The sequence below is a fragment of the Barbatula barbatula genome, assembly GCF_947034865.1.
Source record: "Barbatula barbatula genome assembly, chromosome: 22".
Taxonomy (NCBI): Eukaryota; Metazoa; Chordata; class Actinopteri; order Cypriniformes; family Nemacheilidae; genus Barbatula; species Barbatula barbatula.
The window spans coordinates 5,399,200-5,422,485 of record NC_136785.1 but is presented as its reverse complement, the minus strand read 5'-3'; the positions used below and the strand labels follow the sequence as shown (position 1 = coordinate 5,422,485).

Here is a 23,286-nt window from a genome sequence, read left to right as displayed (position 1 = left end):
ATTAATAAGCACCAAATTAGTAGTTTATGGAGGCAAAAGTCATAGTTAATGGTTTTTTAAATAGCGAGAATTGGACCTTAAAATAAAGTGTGACAAGATATTTCAATACATGTGTTAAATATGTTTACCGGTTTAATTCAGTCTGATTATACTGCACAGTATATTTGACTATTGAGAAAGATTAGCAGTTACTTTTCAACCTAAATGATAAAAAATATATGCTGATATCTCATTTTATCTAAAACCACAACCTTTAAATCACACAAAATTGTATTTAAGATTTATAAACCATAAATTAGTCTTGGTTAGAATATTTACACAGTGCCTTTCCCAGCAAGGCATTAATAAGACATTCAAAAAACATTACAAAATGGAGAGAAAAAAAACACATTTTCTAAATGCAGAACACAGAAGTTCTTCAACCATTCTGAATACCAAGCAGGTTAAGATTAAGAAATAAAATGTGTAAGTTTAGAACAGAACATTTGTAGGGAGGAGATATTATGAAACCCAAGGCATAGTATGTTTCATAGATTAGGGCCAAAGCTTATATTATAGTTACTAGTAAAAAGATTTCACTGTGAATGACATCAGCCGCTTTTCTAAAAGCTTCTCCTCTAAACATTCAATAAGTATAGGATCTACGTTCGGGTCCACTTTATTAGCAAACCAGTGACCATAGTTTAGGAGCCATCTGAGCTCACCAACACCATAAACACACACAGACCGTACATGCTTCCCAGTGCATGGTGGGTAAAGATTCTCTTCTAAATATGACCACTTCACCAGACGAGTTTTACAATGCAGTTCTGTGATGTCGGGGTCAGATCTCAGCACCTCTCCTGGTACTCCCGGCACACGAACCAGAGTTGCCCAAAAATGTTCATCGGGTGAGTATGTGTCCTCAGACCAAACCAAGAAATCTCTGACGAGAGAACTCCACTGAACAAAAAGTACAAATTTTCGTGAGAGTGTAAAGTACGCACTGCCCACAAACATTTCGATGCTGTGAGGTGGTGGAGGCTTCTCCTGTGAAGTGCTGACAGGATACTCATTGTCTTCGGACTGATCATTTTTCAGAGAATGGCTAAAAGTCCACCGCTTCTTCTTTCCTCCAGGTCTTTTGCTCTCCACCATGTTCTTGCCTTTAAGCATCTTAAGATCTGACACCAGCTCAGCGTTTGTCCGCAGAGGAAAGTCCTGACCACACAGGTTGATGACATACTTCCACTTGACCTCAGACTCCAGGAGATCGGACAGGCAATTGAGATCCGCTTTGAGGCGTGAGATGCCTGCATACTGCACTCTCTCCAGTTTTGATGCGATGAAGACGTTAGGGAGGCAGCGGGCCAGTCCTTGCATCGCTGATTTAAAGTCATCTGAAGACTTCAGGTCATAATGTATGCAATAAACATTATGTGGCATATAAATGGCCCTCAGTAACCTCTCCACTAGATCAGCATTCTTATGAACAACCAAAGAGTAAGCAAGAGGAAACTCATGCTCAAACTCAGAGCCTTGTTTTACATTAAAACCCTCTGATACAACAAACCGATCACAGTCAGAGGCGGCGTTTACAATATTTTTGTCAGATGGCCCCACATAGCTTTTACGGACACCTAAAGATTTTTCCACTTCCACAGGTTCCATGTCATATATTGCAGAACAATTAATGCCACGTTTTATTGTCAGTCGTGGTCTCACAAACATTGATCCCAAGGTATTATGGCGACTGTCATCTTCATTTGAAAATACCATTATACAAACGTATACAAGGATAATCAATGTTGAAAAGAAAGGAATGACCTTGGTCAGTTTGCACTGGAGCCAGAATCTCCTCATTCTGTAGGGAAAAATGGAGGCACTGTTACTGAGCTAGTAATTCATGTCTTTGTGTGTCTAAAATTAACTGAGGAAGAACAAAGCCTCTTAAACAAGTCTCTTGGAGCTCCGTTTACTATCAGGCCCTGAAGGCTCCCAACCTTTAGACCTTTGGTCCATCTAACTATATTTATCTGAACCACCTAACCTTCTTTGTATGAAAGGTATCAGGGCCTAGAATCCGTTTTAGCTTTTTATATTGTCAAAACTAGTTACTGCAAAACACTTGGTTGGATGACTGTAGAAAATGTTCAAATGTAAAGGTATAGCCAATTAGGATAAGTACTAAATATCTTTGAAATTATGAAAAATCAGATTTTCAAAGGATTTGAATAAAATGACATTGAAAATAACAATAACAACAACAACATAAATAACAATAATACATAGCAAACAACAAAAAATACAGAAAACTGCCTGATTCACAAATGCTGCCCATTGTTCAGAACTGATGGTTTAAGTTAATCTGTCATTGTCACTATAAAATATATATATATATTGACTATTTCAAAATTATTTCCAGTTTATCTGCAGAAAATGAAAACTGGAGAAACAGGTCAAAATAACAAAAAATATACTCTTCTAAATATACTCTATTACTTTATAGACTGTAATGGAAATGTTCTAGTCTTGCTTCTTGATGTGTCTGTCTTTATGTTTATGAAGTGTTTGTTTTCTTAAGAATGTTATCATGTTTTTCTCTATACGCGTCATACCACTCTGCCTTTGCCCTTGAGCAGAGGCCAAGATGTTCTGTTTGGAATAACGAGCATCACTTCTCGTAAACCAGCTCAGGATTCTTGCTGGGGGGCAAAGGGAGGGGGTATCACGTTTGAATCATATATAAACTCTGTGTGCAGGAGGAAAGAGCGCCTTTTCTCTGCACCATGCTCATTGCTTATGATGCAGATTAAACGACAATAAAATATAAAATACTTTGCAAAGTACCTCATGATCTCTCTGTGCATTGGATTTGTCTCGGCTGACTCACCTAGTTTAAGAAATAAGAAAATTCCACAACAAGACCTCAAATAAAGAAAAATTCATATTCACTTTTAAGCAATACACCTATTTCTATCACAGTTTCATGTGTCTTGTCATGCTGCCAGTTCATTGCTGTTGGATAAAAAGTTTGGAATGGTCTCATAATTTCTTCCCTGGCTGTATATAATTTTCCTTTACCTCAGTAAATAGTGCTTAAAGTTTACTTCTAGGAACAGACAACAAACAGGTTTAATCTTAATACATAAACAACTGAAAAAACAGCTTTTCTCTCTCATTTGATTTAAAATAAGGGGTTTTAAAACAAAACCTCTTCACCCCATTCCCCGACTTTTTTGACTCAACATTTGGTTCTTATAAACTTCAATTAAGGTAAAGTGATCATAATAAATAAAAGCTTATAATATCATGCACAATGCAATATATTATTTTAAATGCAATTGTATGGAAATAATATGTATTAAGGCCTATTTCAATTTAAGAACCCTAACCACATCAAAACGTAAACAGGAGATTTAATGCCCTACCTTTATCATGTATGATGATGCTTTGCCAAAGGTGCAGGACGAGCAAGTGAAGACTCCAGGTAGGAGTTCTTTAAATATTTATCAGCATTGTAACTCCCTCTTTGTAATGTAATGACAGATATGGAAAAGAAGGAATAAAATGATAGGGTGTGACCCCTAGTCAGACCTGGCACCTTTGCAAAGCATCCAAACAGATTTAAATAGTTTCCAATTGGGTGTTTAATATATAAATACGTATAAAGAATAATATACAATGGGTGTACAAAATGACAAAGGACCACGGCTTTATCATGTCTGTGAACTGTTAGGCCTGAATTTGAGACGCATCTAAGCTTCCATGTTGAAAACACATGTAACAGTATCTGATAGCGGATAGCATTCACAGCTGTCATCATGTGTTCCCCCTGCTATAATGGAGAAAAAGACAAAACCTACAATTCTGGTTTGGTGTTTCTCTCTGTATGTTTTTTTTTTAAGGCTTAGGTTTATTTCTTATACAGCACATTTCTACTGCAACTAGGACAGAATACTTCGCCAAAGCCCTGTAATCGGGCTCAAACGTAGATCTAAGGAAAAGGGTGCGGATCGAATGGCTGGCAGAAGGTTATTCCTGTGGAGACAGAAAACCAAGTAAAGCTATTACTATAAATAGCAAACTGACATGCTTGTTTTTCTGTATATACATTACAGATAACTTGAACTGTTGTGAAAATTCTGTAAAACTTGTGTGAAACTGCAAAGTATATGCATTTTAACGTGCAATGCGTAAATCTTATACTTGTTTGTGTATTTATCTAGAAATTTTAGACAATAAAAATACAAGACAGGTTTTTGTACTTTCGTGTTAAATATTTTAAAAGGAGGTGCAAAATATATGACACATCAAAACGTGCATTATGAATAAGCAAAATAAAGTTTAAAATCCGTGAAAGAACTGATTGCTATAATGGGTTTGCTATCCATTACTTGAGCGTGAAAGAGCATATCATCTTTAATTATTCACACTGAACCTTTTTTCTAAAAAGTCACATTCGGTTAAGTTGCTGTCATTGTGTCTGAATGACACTATGCATTTGTTAATGTTAGAAATATTTGAAAGTCACCCGTTTAATCCAGTAAATTGAATAAACAGAAACATGGCTCTGCACTCCTAGCAAAACAAAAAACGAAAGTTGTTTCTAACTGACTTCCTGCCATGGAATGCAAATGCTTAACTGAAAACTTGTTGTGCATGAGTAAGCAACGACTCCGTGTCATTGGAACAATTACTTGCAAAGTCCCCTGGCCTACTGACGCTGTGCCTACACACTAATAGAAAGAAATAGTTATTTCTTTCATTTATCTGTGAATATTAAAAAAATGCAGTATACAGCTTTAGTTGAAATATATACTGTTTGACAAAAACTGTAAGTAGGGCAGGTGCATTTCACTTTGTATTAGCTTGTTTTTTGTTTTTGAGCATGCAAAAAGAAAGGAAGATATTTAGAAGAATGCCATCAACCAAACATATCTCATCCCCCATATACCGCCATATAAATACTATGGCAGTAAATGGAGGATGAGATCTGTATGGTTTCTGACATTCTTCCAAATTTCTTCCTTTGTGTTTAGCAGAACAAAGAAATGTTTACAGGTTTGGAACAATCTGAGGGTGCGTAAATGAAGACAGAATTTAAAAAAAAATTATGTAGTGGTTATTCAACTTTTCAGGTGACCCCTCTTGAAATCCAAGCCTAAATGTGCAAGTAAATTTCATGAATAGACTACTCGACATTCATCAACAGTCTGGCCTTTTTTGGAACCACGTGGAACCTATAGGCAAGGTGTGTAGAATCAGGATTATGTTTTTAAGTTCTGCACACATTTGGCTGTGTGCCTTTTATTTGATCAAACCCAGGAGTGCAAGTGGTTGAGATTCAATGGGTGGACACCAGATGGGGACATTTTACTTTTTCAAACATGTTACTTTGTAGGAAAATTAAGAGATTAACAAATGTAAGCAAACATGGACAGCTAAAAATATTTGCATACTGTATTAGTACAATGCAAATAATAAAAAACAAAAGACCTGTCTCACAAACTTTCAAAAAGTAATTTCCAAGAATTAGTTTAAAGTAGAAATTTGCTATAATTTGCTCAAGGAACAGTTCATATTTTTTTTATTCTGTCTTTATTTACTCAACAGGGTTTGGATAAATGCATAAATTTCATAAATATAAGGGTTGCCAGATCTGAGTAAACAACAAACCCCACTACCAAAACTCAAAATATGCCACTACTAAATAAAGTTGGTTGTGAGTAGGTCAAATATAGCGTTAGTCCGAAACATATTTATATAACTATCTGAAATAACTATTTTGAATGGCACAGGTTATTTTCACGAAGAAATCATTCTGTGTGGTTAGTTATGGTCTTACAATCTTTTATAGTCTGACAAATCTCTGAATAACGGAATGAAATGCAGAGATTAGTTAAATGTGGGGTGGGGTGATGAAAACTTTTAAGACTAGTCTAAAACTAGTTGATTCACAGCAAACATTTTTTCAAAGAAAACAGATGATGATTTACAGCTTTACAAGTGCCTCAAGTGTAGTTATTACGGTGACAGATCTCTGCCCAATGGAATGAAAGAGAGATTCGATGAGCGATTTAAGAGTTGAGATTCTCTCACTGGGCATATGAAAGAGTGGTCAGTGAAACATATGACACATAGACAAACAAAGACAAACAATACAAAAACAGCTAAATTGAATACATGAAACCAACATTATTCTTCTCTTAAGTAACACTATAGTAACTGAAATAACCAGTTTGCCTTTTGAGACACTTTGTCCCATTTTTTCTACAGGAATGTCCAAAATTGCTGAAAAACCTCGCCAAAGAGAGCGAAAAGTGTACCAAAAGTTAGACACATCAAGTTTTTATAATTAAAATTTTTATTTGGGGTAGATAAAATTTGAAAACAGTATGCAAGACAGAATACACAGGATGCAAATGTAAAGCTCCTCTCCTTCAGTCGTTTATGGGTGTTTTGGCTTTACCTGTTTTTTTAGCTTCGCCTCTAAACATTCAATAACAAAAGGATCCACATGTATGTTGCCCAACAATGCTCCTCAGGGGAATATGTGTCCTCAGACCAGAAATCTCTGTCTCTGACAATTCTTGTGAGAGTAAAGTACGCACTGCCCACAAAAACTTGTAAAATATAAGGTGGTGGTAGTTTCTGCTCAGAAATGGTATATTACCACTACTTATAGTATTCAGATTTGTTATTTTTCAGGGCATGGTGATGAGTCCAACTCCACTTCTTTTCACCAGGTTGTCTGGTTTCCACCATGTTCTTGCCTTTAAGCATCTTTAGATCTGACACTGGAAAGTCCTGACCACACAGGTTGATGGCATACTTCCACTTGACCTCAGACTCCAGGAGATCAGACAGGCAATTGAGATCCGCTTTGAGGCGTGAGATGCCTGCATACTGCACTCTCTCCAGTTTTGAGGCGATGAAGACGTTAGGGAGGCAGCGGGCCAGTCCTTGCATCGCTGATTTAAAGTCATCTGAAGACTTCAGGTCATAATGTATGCAATAAACATTGTGTGGCATATAAATGGCCCTCAGTAACCTCTCCACTAGATCAGCATTCTTGTGAACAACCAAAGAGTAAGCAAGAGGAAACTCACGCTCAAACTCAGAGCCTTGTTTCACAGTAAAACCCTCTGATTCAACGAACCGATTACAGTCAGGGGTGGCGTTCACAATGTAGCTTTTGTTTTTATGCAATTTTTTCCCACTTCCACCGGTTCCATGTCATATATTGCAGAAAAATCAATTCCATATTTGACAAACATTTCTTTTGGTCCGGAAATGTCATCTTCATTTATTCTTAAAAAAATACTAAAGACTGTCAACAAGAAAATAAGAAAAAAGCAATGGCCTTTATCGGTGTCCGCTGAAGCTGAACATTCCCTAATCATTGACATTTGCACCTGCACCCCATTACCCAGACTCTATAGCTGTGTCTCGTTTCATAAGGCTGCGTCCTTGTGTCCTCCATAGGTATCATCCTCTAAAGGATGCGACATGCAGAGGATTCCCAACATAGAATTAAATGAGACGTAGGACATAATAGCAGAAAACCCTGTCAAATTATTTAAAATGATTTCTACATGATTTTAAGAGGTAAAAAGTTGGTTACTTTCTACCCAATGCCAAAAGAGTAAAGCAAATGTGAAATGTTTTGCCTTATTGTTTTAAAATGTTTAAAAATCCCTAAACACTTTGTGGTGAAGTGAGTGACTCGTTAACACGTCATCCTCATTATGTATTTAGCCAATGGGGTACTGCCCTCAGCTATATAGACTCTGTGTTCGTGCCTCCTGGGATGCGTCATTGTCGAAAGCCCGCCCCTTGTCTTCATCCCAAGAGATCGCGGAGGTATGCGTTTCAACTGTGCATCGGCTTGTTTTGAGTTTAGTATTAGGTAATGTTGCATCTTTCTTTATTTGTATTTGTTTAGTGTGACACTTGGCCATCGAGGCTGCTCATTGTTTTCGTGGTGACATCCACAGTGTAAGTTTGAATGTTGTATCGTTACTTTTCGGGAGGTTTGTTTGAATGATCTGCAATGCATTTTACTGTGGCCTTCGGGGCTTCCCTCGGTGTGGCATCTCTTGGTGGGCGTGTCGGAGTGCCAGCTGTTTGACTCACTAGCAGATCCATCGTATGACTTCTGTGTGCCAATATTCAATTAGGGTGCTACAGCTATTGTTTCGTTTTAATCTGTAATTGTTTTAATTAGATGGTTAATAAATATTTGTTTAGGAAATCTCTTTGCTCTCGTTAAAGCCAGGTTGAGCAGCTATTTACAACTTGCTGTCAGGTGACCCTTGCTTATCGAGCTACGTCTGCTGCTTTGGGGGGAAACAGAATTTTGCTTGGGATCCCATCTCGTCTGTTGCTCAGACGCTCTGTCTTAGGCTCTAGTGGGCCTTAAAGGGTTCTGGTTTCTGTAATTTCAAGATAGTTTGTGTCTGTCTTTGTAAGGATTTGGCTGGTTATGTCACCAGTCCTTTAGCTGCATGATCATCGCTGTTTAATGACTTTCATGGATTGATCGCAGCCAATTGGTTGTGTTGTTTATGTAGTTTGTGACGTGACCACGTCATCTTAAATGTGTGTTTTGTCATTGTTGTTTTCTGTCTCTCTAAGTGGATTGTTTATATTTATTTCTTTCATTTCTTAATTCTGCAGCTCGCGAACTCGCGCCTCCTGCCTGCCTTGAGCCAACGGACTTGTGTCCTGTTTATTAGATTATTTCCCGGGTAATTCGGGGTGGCGTAGTCACTACTAGTCGAGCCACGTTTTGCTACAACTTGTAACATTTTTAAAAAACATGAGACAAATTGTAAACTGTTTACATGTAAACACCACATATTTGATTGGATGTGCAATTGCAGCTGTTTATTCAACACATGTTTATTTAATAGATGTTGGCCGACGCAAATATTTTTGTTATCTCTAACATATAAGGATACACCTCATGTGTCCTCCGAATTCTCGTGAAAGTAGGTCGCATTAGAAGTGTGCCAACAGAGTGTCATACCTTCTTTTAGGAAACGAGACAGCCTTGATGACGTAACAGGCTTCCAATGAGACCTCAGGAAGATGCAGCCTTCCGAAACGAGACCCAGCCTACATATTCTCACTTGCCCATTGTTTGTTGTCTTGTATTAATGTGATGTTAGTTTATGTACGTTGGTTTGTCAGTTTGGATTACACTGTTTGTTCTTTGGATGTCATGTGGCTTAACCTGTTTGTTCCCGTGGATATCTTTTTCGATTTCTGTGTTGTTCCCGTGTATGTTATCCCGTTTTTTGTTCCTGATTTCACCTTTTATCATTATAACTTTTTCACTTACCTCCTTTTCCGTGTGATATCGTCCCTCGTCAGTGACTTGCTACAGAAGCCACAATCTTCTCATTCTGTAAGGAAAATGGAGACTGATGCGTCGCTATTTCTTTGTGTACTTTATCAAACACAGAAAACTAATTTGCGGACGAACTGAAATAAACACACGCTCATAAGAGCACATACAAACATTAACAGTAAGATAGTTCAGCCAAAAATAAAAAAAATTATGGCATTGGGTATCAACTCCCAACTCCGACACTAGCAATGGCACGACGTCGTCGGCCAGGAATTGTGACGCATGCCACCCAACTTACGTTCTCTTCTGAAACACACCCAGGACACAGCCGATAGGACAAACCTCAGATAATGACCAGGTGAGGGCGATTGCCTGTCCTGCCACAATCTAGCTCATCATTTTGAAACCCCCTTGTTACATCCAAGGCCAAAACAAAGCTGAACCATCAACAGAAATTATCTCTGAGCAAACCCCAACCATGCTCCTAACAACTCCCACAGACTGGGGAAGATGGTGCATGTTTGTCCACGACCTGTCCACCGAGGGGCAACAGCTATCACACCCTGCCGACTATGCCAAATGAACGAGACGTTGTCGAGACTGAAAGAATGGTGTTTGACTTGAGAATCTGTCATCGCCGATTTTACTTTTTAAAGGCCAATAAACTTGGCAAAAGGGACTGTATGCCCCATACATGCGGGTATTAAAGGGAAGATGGCTTGCCCATTCACTCACCTTTTGGGCTGAGGAATCTGAGATGCCCTCTCGTTTGCTGCAGCGGGCTGGTGCAGTGCTTGTGGCATGACGGACACAACGTCTTGTTCCCTCCATAAGAGAACTGAGGTTACATCCGTAACCAAGATGTTCCCTTTCTGTCGGTATCTCAGCGTTGTGTCGAGACTGACAAAACGGAGTTACTACGAGACCACATCTGCCGAAGGGAGATAAAATGGTGGGGAGAACTCATGGGAGTAGAAGTGTGGGACCCCTACCAGTAGTGCACAGGAGCGGTGGAGTCCACCACGGGGAGGTCACAGGTTCACCGGCAGGAGAACCAAGAGGGAAGAAGTGTCAGACGGGACTACCCAAGGATGGGGAGTCACTACGCGTGGAGCACTAGCTCAGATACAAGGGTTCGCCTCGTGAACCTCACCTATACTGGGCTTGGAATACCAGCCGCTCCACCGGGCATATAAACACTAGAATGCCTATTCCTCGTGACACTAGTGATAATGAGTGTCAGCAGCGGCCTCGCATTTCTCTCGGAGGAGCTTCGGGAGCATAAAGGGACGAGCAACAGGAGGGTATGACTGGAGAGGACCAGGCCTGGACTTTATTTTGTGGCTTATGTTGCATTCGCCGGTTCCCACCTCCTTCCTTCCTTTTACTGAGCCGTGTTACAGTTGCCATACCTTTATAATGTGTTAAGACGCTATGTCAAAATATTCATTAGTCAGGATTTGTCGTCTCTGCTATATTGAATGATGTTTAAAGGCAAGGATCAAAACAAAAACTTTTTTTTTGCTGTCTCAATGCTTCACTGTTTCAACGAATTGATAAACTGGACGAACCTGATATGCATGTTTCGTTTCACCATTAGAGTTTTTAATCAGTTTTTTTCATCAGTTTAATCAGGATTTCTTACATAGCTAACAGTGGGATTGATGTCAGCCATTTATTTGCCACATAGTTTATTGCTTACATTAGGATCTGATGTCCTCAGATGACTAGCGATTTTGAAAATTTTGCCATTTGTGTTCTGCAGAATAAAGACTGTCATGTAGAAAGTGAGAGTAGTGTTAACTCAAAAAAAGTTGTATGTAGGGCATATGCTAATTTATGCGCCTAGTCTGTTTTTGATGCCCTGCTCATGCGTAGTTAAAGTGACATAAGTTACGTTGCTTATGGCTAAAATACTTAGGGATTCACGTGAACATGACGAAATGTAACAGTTTTGCCATTAAAGCATATCTGATTAAAACCGCCATTTTGACTTAAAAAATATAATGTTTTTTTTGTGAAACAGCAAACACACACCATATAGTAGACGCTACTGTGTACTGTCTATGAGGGCAGGACTGAAATGAGACCTCCGGAGAACGCAGCCGTCCGAAACGAGTCAATCGAAACTGAGCAAATTCTTGTGATTGATTACGCCTATTTATATTTGGATAGTTTTAAACAAATGTATTAATGCCTATTTTTATTGTAGAATTAGTTATTGTAATAAAGTTCGTAAGAAGGGAAGGAAGGAGGCGGGAACCGGCGAACATTCAATAATAAAACTTTAATTAAATAAACAATAAACACTGACGTAACTGACCGACAGCCACCTCACGGTAGACTGCCGGCCATAAAACATACACAAACTAAACATAGTTTCGGGCCCGGTCCTCTCTCGTCAACAGTCCTGCCGAACATCCTTTTAAGCTCCCAATCTCCTCCGTGATAAGATGCGGGACCAGTGCGCGCACAGCTGCTTCCGCTTATCACTCACGCCACCGGCCCCGCGTCACGGCTCTCGTCCCGCCTTCCTCACCACAGTTATTAAACAATGAAATGCTTTATTACTTTACACACAACTCTTCCGTTCCTCCATAGAGAACTGTTGCCATGTACACATGTATTTACATTTAGTCATTTAGCAGGCGCTTTTATCCAAAGCGACTTACAATGAATTCAGGGAGCAATAAGCGTTTTATGTCATAAAAGAGCAATAGCATGACAGGTGCTAATACAAAGTAGCTAGCTGCAACAAAAGCTAGACCACTACATGTTGAGAGAAGAGAGAGGGTTTGTGTACTTTTTTAATTTTTTCTATCAAGTATTCCCAGAAGAGATGGGTTTTAAGTCGATTTTTTAAGGGTTGTGAGAGATGTGGTTGACCGGACCACATTAGGAAGAACGTCCACCAGGAAGGAGTTGTGAAGGAGAATGAGTGGGAAAGGGATTAAGTTCCCTTATGAGAAGGCAATACAAGGCGCCACTCGTTTGCTGAACGCAGGGTTCTTGATGGGGTGTCGGAGTGTAGGAAGGTGTGAAAGTATGCCGGTGCAGATCCAGTGATAGTCCTCTAGGCAAGCATCAGTGACTTGAATCTGATCCGGGCTTCAACCGGTAGCCAGTGGAGAGAGATGAAAAGGGGTGTCACATGAGCCCTTTTGGGCTCTTGGAAGACGAGGCGTGCTGCTGCGTTTTGAACCAGCTGGAGTGGTTTGATAGCCTTTGCAGAAAGACCAGCAAGAAGAGCATTGCATTGGTCCAACCTTGAGATTACCAGGGCCTGGACAAGGAGTTGTGCCGCATGCTCAGTGAGATAGAGCCTAACCTTTCTAATGTTGAATAAGGCATATCGGCAGGATTGCATTGTCTTTGTATCTAAATGCCTTTTAAGGAAATGTTCTGTCACATATTTTTATCGATTTATGCTGTCCTGCCACGACTATTTTCGGCCAGGGACACGACGTTGCCATCACACCAATGTTTGCTGGGAGGTGTAACGAGGTTTGAAAGATTTTAAGCTTGTCGACTTTCTTACACTTACAGAAGAAGTCGAAAACACTGCATTATGGTGTAACGTTAGAGAACAATGTGCTTAAAGATTGCAGTCAGGCCAGGCTCCACTTTGAAAGTGACATACAAGCCATCCCTCGAGTGTGTTTTCTGTGCGCCCATATATTAGAGATTACGGTAGGACACATTTTAAAATACAAGCGGTCATTGGCTAGTGTTTTCACCGTTGCAAGATATGTTGCTTGAGCAGTAAAAGACGATGTTAAAGGGTAGCTATGCAGTTTCTGTGATTTTATGTGTGATTGCTCGGCTGTTTTTAAGGCTTTTCGATGGTTGTAAAAGTGTTGCTATGCAGTTTCTGTGTTGTTCTGAGTGATTGCCAGGCCGTAGTAAGGCTTTCTGGTGGTTGTAAGAGTATTGCTATGTAGTTTCGGTTGTGTTCTGGGGGGTTCCCCTGTTGAAAAAAAACAGCATATGGTGGGTTAGGAATGTTTTGATGCTGGTTTGACCACTGCATTATCTTATCTACTGCACTGCAACCTTATTAACTGCATTTACTCATCTTCTGGACTGCAACTTTATTAACTGAATTAACTTGTATACTGCACAGTAACTTTAATAACCGCATTAACTCATAAACTGTACCATACCTTTAATAGCTGTATAACTCATCCACTGCACTGTAACTTCAACAACTGCATTAACTCATCTATTGCACTGCAACTTTAATAGCTAATGTCTATAATTTATGCACACTTAAGTCACTTGCACTATTGTTTAGTCTAAATTATTATCTGTTCATAGCCACCTTTACATTAATGTTCATAGTATATAGCTATCTGTATATATTGTTTATAAAACATACCTACTGTAAAGTATTTTCATAGAACATACCTACTGTAAAGTATTTTCATAATCCATGCCCACTGTATAATATTTCCCTTATATTGGGAATAATGTATTTATTCACTGTATATCCTGCACTTGCTAATTGCACTTCTGGTTAGACCCAAACTACATTTCATTACACTGTACTTGTATATGTGTAATGACAATAAAGTTTAATTTAATCTTTAACCAGCACAAACCAGCATCAAACCATACCAAACCATCATATTCTGGATTATTCATCAGGGTTCCAGGCCTGGCATGTTATTGTGGGTGACTGCTAGGCCATTGCTAAGGTATTATGGTTAATGCAAGAGTGTTGCTATCCAGTTTCTAGGGTGTTGTTCATGGTGGTTGTAAAATATGCAGCCGGTAGGGTGTTCAGGGTGGTTGACAGAGAGAAGAAACTCTTTGTGCATAACTCCACTGATGTTTGTGGCATTTGCATCAGAGTACAAGATAACGTGTCAAAAACAAAGATAACAACACATTTTTTTGTGTGTCAGGGCCAGTGAAAATGTTGGCAGAGCAAGAAAAATATTTGATTACACTGCCTGGGCCAGTCAAAAAATTCTTAGTGTTGAGCCCTGCACTAGTTTATTAGCTAGTTTACCTCATTTGTTTAGCAGCTAGATTTAATGTATGATTAACCAATTAGTTAACAATTCCATAGTACAGGGAAGTAGAATAGTTCAGGGATGGATAATAGTGTCTGACGCTTAAAACTATTTGGTCATACCAAAAGTGTATTTTTAATATTGTTGTGTTGGCTTGCTTACTGACCTATACTCATCTCTGTTGGGCTTTTTTTTGTCTTTAACATTTTTAAAGATAAGTAGGGCACTTGAAACCGTGCCATATTGATACGCTTCATGCCTTAAACTGAGTTGATGATGTCTTGAGCTCAAATACCTTACTGCATTAATATCCTCCAGAGAAGGTCATGTTTATCTTGTATTTATATTTCGTCTCGACACATCATTTATATGCCGATGTCCTTTTTTCTTGGATTTTAGTAGGGGTTTTATCCAAAGTGAAAGGCAATGATATCTTTTATAACATTAAAAAGCCACCTCCCATGTTACCACCAAAACTGCTTGAAAGGATTTGGATGACTTGATCGTGGCTGGTTTTTCTTGATAATCAAAAGGAGGAATTCAAAAGATGTCTCTGCGGTAAAAGGATCCATGGGCAACCTTGGATAATTCACTGTTATATTACCTGTCACAAAGAAGTTTAGTTTTTCCCTTCACACATTTCACAATTTCTTTTTACTAGAAAAAATGGTGAACAAATGTGTATTTTAAAGTGCAATGTGTAAATAATATAATTGTAAAGCGTACGAAAATTTGTGAACTAAAGATGTTTTGAAAATGAAATACAGAACAGATTTAAGAAGGAAGTTCAGCATTTTCCAATTTGTTTAAATCAGCACAAAATGAACCACAGAAAGAGAGCCCATTTAAACATTTAAAGCAAACACTCATAAATCTTCGGATACAGTAGTTTTATTGCAATATACGTTGAAAAATGTACGCAGTAACTTACTTAAAAGCTGTGTACATAAAAAGTTACATTATTACATTTGTACACAAAAGATAAATATACACCTCTGGGTTATTTAAGTAACTTAAGTTAAGTATTTTTACTTTACTAAAAGCTTCTCTTCTAAACATTCAATAAGAATAGGGTCCACGTTCGGGTCAACTTTATTAGCAAACCAGTGACCATAGTTTAGAAGCCATCTGAGCTCACCAACACCAAAAATACAAACAGACCGTATGTGATCACCAGTGCATGGTGGGTAAATATTCTCTTCAAAATATGACCACTTCACTAGTCGAGATTTACTTGTCAGTTCTGTGATGTCGGGGTCAGATCTCGGCACCTCCCCTGGTACTCCTGGCACACGAACCAGAGTTGCCCAAAAATGTTCATCGGGTGAGTATGTGTCCTCAGACCAAACCAAGAAATCTCTGACGAGAGAACTCCACTGAACAAAAAGTACAAATTCTCGTGAGACTGTAAAGTACGCACTGCCCACAAACATTTCGATGCTGTGAGGTGGTGGAGGCTTTTCCTCTGAAGTGCTCACAGGATACTCTAGGTATTCGGCTTTGTCATTTTTCAGAGCATGGTGAAAACTCCAGCGGTGCTTCTTTCCTCCAGGTCTCTTGCTCTCCACCATGTTCATTATTTTGAGCATCTTTAGATCTGACACCAGCTCAGCGTTCGTCCGCAGTGGAAAGTCCTGACCACACAGGTTGATGGCATACTTCCACTTGACCTCAGACTCCAGGAGATCAGACAGGCAATTGAGATCCGCTTTGAGGCGTGAGATGCCTGCATACTGCACTCTCTCCAGTTTTGAGGCGATGAAGACGTTAGGGAGGCAGCGGGCCAGTCCTTGCATCGCTGATTTAAAGTCATCTGAAGACTTCAGGTCATAATGTATGCAATAAACATTATGTGGCATATAAATGGCCCTCAGTAACCTCTCCACTAGATCAGCATTCTTATGAACAACCAAAGAGTAAGCAAGAGGAAACTCACGCTCAAACTCAGAGCCTTGTTTCACATTAAAACCCTCGGATACAACAAACCGATCACAGTCAGAGGTGGCGTTCACAATATTTTGGTCAGATGGCCCCAGGTATTTTTTGTTTTTACGGACAACTAAACATTTTCCCACTTCCAAGGGATCCATGTCATATACTGCAGAACAATTAATTCCATATTTGACAGTCAGTCGCTGTCTCTCAAACATTCCTGTGGATCCCAAGGCAATACGGCGGTTTTCATTTGAAAATATGATTGTAGAAACATACATAAGGAGTATCAAGGTTATAAAGAAAATAATAACCTTTGTCAGTATGCGCTGAAGCCACAATCTTCTCATTCTGTGGGGTAAATAGAGGCTCTGTTAGTAATTCATGTCTCTGTGTGTCTTACAAAAGCTCAAACGCTGAAGAATGAAGTAATTTGAGGAAGCACAAGGTCTGACTTGTGCCTTGAGTTTTTTTACTCAAAATGTGCGCGCACACACACACACACACACACACGTTACAAATCACATCACAAACCTTAACACTAAATTTAACCTAGTGCCTGAGTTATGTATAACCTTTTTTGTGACTATGCCCTGTATAGAAAAACAATAGTTTAGTTATTATTTTTGGCAGAATAAATATAATTTGTGTCAACATAAATTTACTACAAATGTAATGGTTAAATGATGGCTCACGTAGCTGGAATATGATACATTTGTGTTATTATGGGTTAACTACAAATAACCTATTTAGTCTAGGGGTCATTTTCGTAAAGACTATAAGCAGATTGTACCTTTCAAATCTTGCAAACCAAAATGATAAAGACCAACCCAGAAGTGATTGTTTAACTTTAAATGAATTCTTCTCAAATAAACCACTGAATGATTAACTCCGTTGTTAACGTTTACATTAACTGAAACATTCCCTGTCTTATTATCTAGTCGCTCATGAGATAACAGGAAAAGACGAAGCGCTATTTTACATCCACTACTTCCTATACCCGCCCCAGTGAAAGTGACGAGTAAAACAGACTAAACATACATGTAGGCTATATTTATATTTTAATAAGTTCGTTCAGAACCCGAGCATGAACTTGTAACGTTAAGACAGTAAGTGAAACTTACCTAATGGTGCCGTTACATCGCTGGCATTGCAAATAGGAATTTAAAGTCTGTCGTAAGTCTCTAAAAAAATCAAATAACCCTTCATTTCTCCAGGTGACAGGTCGAACTTTATCAACTTTTGCAAATCCAGGAACGGCGCATGCACGAGGAAAGCTTGAGAAAAGTGCTCCAGTGTTGAAAAATAGACCTTCACATACTCCGAGCACCTCCTCCTTTTCCCTATCTATTTACAACAGCAATATAGAGAAACAATTCCCAACCCCATGACTTACAGAAAACCTGCTAGCGCTTTATCTTACGGAGTTATGATTATTCAAATACATTTTTTTGGTTCCCCCCAGGACCACAGGAAGACAAAGCGGGTGGAGCTAAAGCTAAAATGTCTGAAAGGTGCATGAGGAGCAAAAAGGAAAATGACAAGGGCTACTCGGCCCCTACAGCTAGCTTCTTTTTGCTTAAATGATGAGGGTCTGCTATACATAAAGTTTATGAGCTGCACAAAAATTGTTTTACAAATCGTTGTGTTGCGACGACGGTAACTTAATGCAAATGGCCAAATGCGAGCTGTGATCTTCAAGGTCAAGCAAACCTGGTAATACATTTTCATATTATTTTTTTAATGCAATTTCCCGTCATGCCCGCAAATTCCGTCATACCAGATTCGGGGTTTCCGACACGTTTTCAACGCCCTTTTGAACACATGTACAGTAAGCGCCGTGTAAGTGTTTTACCGTGGATATTTCCCCACGACAGGTTATTTTATGATATTTGCAAACCGGCGACTTGCGAGGAAGTTACAGTATTAAAAGGATAAGTTTGGCATTTGTAGAATGCAATGTATGTGCGCTAACAAACATACATATGCATTGGTTGGAGTGAGAGGTTTGGCAAAAAGTGCTATATTAAAAATGTCATGCTCATATTTTGAAAATATTTAATATGTTGCGTGAAATTCAATCAGACAGGAGGAGGAGGAGGAGGAGGGCACGTAGGCTCGTGCAAAGAAGTTAACGCCGTTCCTGAGCGAGTTTGATTTCGATTTTAACCAGAAGTTATTACTCCATCCCAATAACCCTGAAACCAGTGAATGTTTCTTTGTACATCATAATGCGCCCCTGTGTGTGTGCGTGGCTACAGCAATGGCCAAAACTTCGGAGGCTTAGCAAAATGTTATTGCAGACAACACACGAGCAAATGCAGGCCTATTGATTCAATGCCACGTAGTCTACACTATAAACACAATAATAAGAACTCATTCAGGTTTCCCTTGAGCCTTTAGATTATATATAAACCGTCTGATACGCGGTAGTTTGCATTTTCATCCGAATATATACCACCTAGCAATTCTCTCATTGTATATCATAGGATATAATACTGTTTTGGTTGTTTAATCAAACCTGTGGGTCTTTAAACCAAATATTATTTTTAACATGACCCCAGATGTTAACACACAAAAACATGCTTTCAAGAATTGTTAACTGGGGCAAAACCAAGCATGGTCAAATGTCCTTAAAATGAAGAATTGGTTAAAAAGGAACATAATCTGACTCATCTCAGCAAACAATAACTGCTTAAATATAATTCATATCATCACGCTGAACAATTAAAACAAAATACCAAAATAAAGCCTTTTTATTGTAGGAACAGCTGGAAATGGATAGGCCTACACAGTGCCCGTAGTAGCTTTACTCGGAATTGGTTAATGCAAAAACAAAATAAAGAACAGTTCAAATAAGGATCACATAAATCATTGAAGGCGGTGTGGATGAAAAAGTCATGCGCTTTGCTGGAAAACGCGTTTCTTTGGACACATGCTAGTAGTACGTCTTGTTTTGTCACTTTCTTTTCTGGAAATCCCTTATGAGGGCGTCCAGCTGTTAAAACCATAGAAAAAGTTTGAGTTAGGGTTAATAAGTATACTTAAGAAATGATAAGCATAAGTAAATAGAAAAATAAATAAGAATTGTATTTATTTTATGATTATGCATTTACTATTTAAACAAAACACTGTACCCACCAGTAACGTCTTAAGTATGTTTCTTCCGTTAGGTCTCAAAAAGCTGCATTTTCCTGCTTCACAGAGTTTAATTTCAGCTGAAACCTGTAACAGAAAGCACACCCTTGGTTATGATGATACTTTCACCATCACTTATCGGTTGCTAAAATCAATTGTTCCGTTTTGTGAGGGACACCAAAGACACATTGTCGTAATACATTTTATCTTGAGCGAAAATGTAAATTTTAAAGGTATAGTTCACCTAAAAAGGAAATCAATTAATCCCTCAAGTCATTGTAACCTGGGCCCAGTTTTTCAAAAGTAGTCCACTAGGATTTTGGATAACGGATTGGATCAAATCTTGAAAATGTGTTTTTCAAAAGAAAAAACGGATCACATAATCGGATTAGATCACGTAATCCAATCTTGGTTTTGATCCGGATCAAACCTTTAGTTTGGGTTTTTCTGAATTTTTTTTTTAGGATTTGGATCACTTTGATCCAAAATATCTGGATTAAACTGATCCCATCAGAAGGGTGGATTCAGCGTGGATTTCATGCCCAAAATGTAATGAAAACTTAAAAAATGTATCAAATAATACTATATTTGGATCATGCACCTATTGCACTGCAACTTTAATAGCCAATGTCAATAATTTATCCATACCTAAGTCACTTGCACTATTTTAGTCTAAATTATTATCAGTTCATATCCACCTGTACATTAATGTTCATAGTATATAGCCATCTGTATATATTGTTCATAGTATATACCTACTGTCATATTTTCATAGAACATTCCTACTGCAAAATATTTTTATAATCCATGCCCACTGTATTATATTCTCTCATATTGTATTCTGTATTTATTCTAACTGTATATCCTGCACTTGCTAACTGCACTTCTGGTTAGACCTAAACTACATTTCGTTACACTGTACTTGTATATGTGTAATGACAATAAAGTTGAATCTAATCTAATCTAAAAATGCAGTATCTTACAAGATATCCTATTTATTCATAAGGTTTTAATTGTATTTGTTCATAAGGTTTTAATTGTATTTGTTCATCCGTCAGGCTACAGTGATTAAACGTATTCAGCCTTTCAGTATAGGCCTAAAGCAAAGTAGAAAGAGTTTGGCCTCATAAAATAATTATCCAAACCAAAAACAATACATTTTAATTCTGTCACTAATTGATATATATATATTTGATAAATATTTTTGTTTTTAGAATATTTATTAGTGATGCATGCAAGGATTACAGAATAACCAAAAAAATGCAAAGAATGGCAATCACTGATTTTTGAAATCCAATACAAAACCAAATCAGAAATAGTGTCTAACTATTGTGTCCCTTGTTGCACGTCCTGTTTGCTCGTTCTGGCAGTGTTTGTGTTGTAGGTCTCAGATGAGCGGACTGCAGGAAGAGGATGGGGTGGGGTTTTTCCTGTTTTTAGTTTTTTTTAAATGTGTGTGTTTTCATTTCAAATAAAAATAAACTTATATTGACCCCACATTGGCTATTCCAATTGTTGCTCTTTACATATCTATAGTTCTACATTGTGATTTCCTATCCTGTTTGAGCACTGGTTATCCAGCACTGGTTATCCAGATTTGGTGATCCTGAAAAGTTCCTATCCGGATCAGATTGATCCAATCCGATGTTGCTTTAAAAAACTGGCTCCAAAAGTAAAATGGATTACGTGATCACGGATCGCAAAAAAAGGATTACTAAATCCGGATCAATTTTATCCGGATTAAACCTTTTGAAAAACCGGGCCCTGGGCCCAGTTTTTCAAAAGTAATCCACTAGGATTTTGTATAACGGATTGGATCAAATCTTGAAAATGTGTTTTTCAAAAGAAATATATCTATACTTGATGCTTGTTATAAATATCCTCAATGTACAGTGTTTGTGTTGTAGGTCTCAGATAAGCGGACTGCAGGAAGAGGATGGGGTGGGTTTTTTCCTGTTTTAAGTTTTTTTTAAATGTGTGTGTTTTCATTTCAAATAAAAATAAACTTATATTGACCCCACATTGGCTATTCCACTTGTTGCTCTTTACATATCTATAGTTCTACATTGTGATTTGCTATCCTGTTTGAGCACTGGTTATCCAGCACTGGTTATCCAGATTTGGTGATCCTGAAAAGTTCCTATCCGGATCAGATTGATCCAATCCGATGTTGCTTTAAAAAACTGGCTCCAAAAGTAAGATGGATTACGTGATCACGGATCGCAAAAAAAGGATTACTAAATCCGGATCAATTTTATCCGGATTAAACCTTTTGAAAAACCGGGCCCTGACTTTCTTCTACAGAACACTAAACCAAATAAAACTGGCCCTTATTGACTTGAATTTAATGGACACAAAACTACTGTATATTACTGAGACATGTATCAGAATATCTTTCTTTTGTGTTGTTCCACAGATTAGGCTCAGGACAGAATTTAATTATTATTCCATTAACTTGAGAGATCCTGAACGTAGAATCATCAAACTGTGCCATCTAGTGGTCAAATAAAAAACAGATGAAATGTCTCAGCCTACTAAATTAAATACATCACCAAATAAAATTAAAACAAATAAAATGTACCTCCTACTAAAAAAGCTTAACAACAGGTTAATAGGGTTTTGTTTTAATGGTTTAATAGAAACTGTATAGTCCCTAAGGTAATGCATTGAGATCTATTGGTGAGCTGTTATCGGCAGATTGGAATTTATAGAACATATTTAAATAGATTTTTGTAATGGTTAGTTGGAATTTAACAGGCGATTGTACTTTTATCCTTAAAGTATATCAGGTTATTTAATAATATTCTGAGAGCAAAAGAATGAGCAATAGTTTACACACCTCGGAGGCGTCGTAAGTATCAATCTCTCTCTTTCCTCCAGGGTACCAGCCATGAGACCAGTGCTGAGAGAGGGCAAACTGGGCACTAAGACACAGCAGCATCCCCATCACCAAAAACAGCCTGCAGACGTTCAACATAACTGCGGAAAAAGGCTAATTTAGAATAGAGATTTTTTAAAGACAAATGAAGATTGAGAGATAAGATTCTGGTCTGTAATGGAAAAAAAGGTCAGATTTGCTGAGTTCAACGGCCTAGAAGTTTGTAGATTTTGAATTACCAAAGACACAATATAATAAATTATGTTGCTAAAATCTCAAAAGAAAATATAATTAATTATTGTGTAATTTTGGCTACTTAAATATGAATAAGAATATGAAACCCTATCCACCATTCTCAGTCATTTTTACCCCAAAACACATAACATTTACTGTGATGTAAACATTATGCTTTAAGCAAGATTGCGTATGCTTTCAAGTCAAGAATGTGGATTTAAATCTTATGAAACACATACTAACGAAATGCATGTCTGAAAAATAATGATCTACTTTAAAAGGAAGTTTATCCAAAAGTGAAAAATGTACCATAATTATGTTAATTAAATACTCACAAATATATAATATCCATGTTTTGACCAACATAAGGTTGAATAAATAACAGAAATATTTTTTGGTGAATTATCCATTTAACTACATATGATAAAGTAGATATAATGACCACGGTAAACAAAGGGGAGTCCTCATACAATTATTTTTTCAATTACATCCCAAATGAAACAATCATCAATCTTACCTTTATCTTTCAACAGGTCTCTTGAAATATTTTCTATAGCAGTTCCTCTTCTGAAGTTGTGATCTCAGTAATCCTGATAGAATCTTTCCCTCAGGTGAGCAGTTCAATGGAATATAAGTAGAGATTCAGTCATCCACTCATTCTCTGGATTCTTCCTCCTCCTCCTCTTCCTCACAATTTATGTCCCGCACCAGATCTCCCCTCCCTGTCCAAAAACACACACACCCTGACC

At 38.0% G+C, this 23,286-nt stretch overlaps 3 protein-coding genes across 4 annotated transcripts; all 3 read right to left on the bottom strand.

Annotated features, from left to right (window-relative positions):
• Nucleotides 1–561: 561 nt before the first annotated feature.
• LOC306911560 (beta-1,3-galactosyl-O-glycosyl-glycoprotein beta-1,6-N-acetylglucosaminyltransferase 4-like) lies at nt 562–10,140 on the bottom strand (the record flags this gene model as incomplete). Its single annotated transcript, XM_079487029.1, has 4 exons — nt 562–1,739; nt 6,726–7,127; nt 9,636–9,643; nt 10,073–10,140. 4 exons carry the CDS (start codon nt 10,138–10,140, stop codon nt 562–564), a joined length of 1,656 nt encoding a protein of 551 aa, XP_079343155.1.
• Nucleotides 10,141–15,232: 5,092 nt separating this feature from the next.
• LOC306911647 (beta-1,3-galactosyl-O-glycosyl-glycoprotein beta-1,6-N-acetylglucosaminyltransferase 4-like) lies at nt 15,233–17,732 on the bottom strand. Of its 2 annotated transcripts, XM_079487136.1 has the most exons (3): nt 17,412–17,722; nt 16,602–16,638; nt 15,233–16,507 (listed from the first exon to the last, which is right to left on the bottom strand). In XM_079487136.1, exon 3 carries the CDS (start codon nt 16,503–16,505, stop codon nt 15,384–15,386), a length of 1,122 nt encoding a protein of 373 aa, XP_079343262.1. In that variant the 5' UTR covers nt 16,506–16,507; nt 16,602–16,638; nt 17,412–17,722; the 3' UTR covers nt 15,233–15,383. The 2 variants fall into 2 exon arrangements, with proteins under 2 accessions (XP_079343262.1, XP_079343263.1); XM_079487137.1 differs by having other exon boundaries at nt 15,233–16,638; nt 17,412–17,732.
• A 1,514-nt stretch (nt 17,733–19,246) lies between these two features.
• On the bottom strand, nt 19,247–22,402 carry gnrh2 (gonadotropin-releasing hormone 2; the record flags this gene model as incomplete). The annotated part of the gene is made up of 3 exons (XM_079487135.1): nt 19,247–19,285; nt 19,429–19,512; nt 22,265–22,402. The coding sequence occupies 3 exons, from the start codon at nt 22,400–22,402 to the stop codon at nt 19,247–19,249; spliced, it is 261 nt and encodes an 86-aa protein (XP_079343261.1).
• Nucleotides 22,403–23,286: the final 884 nt, after the last annotated feature.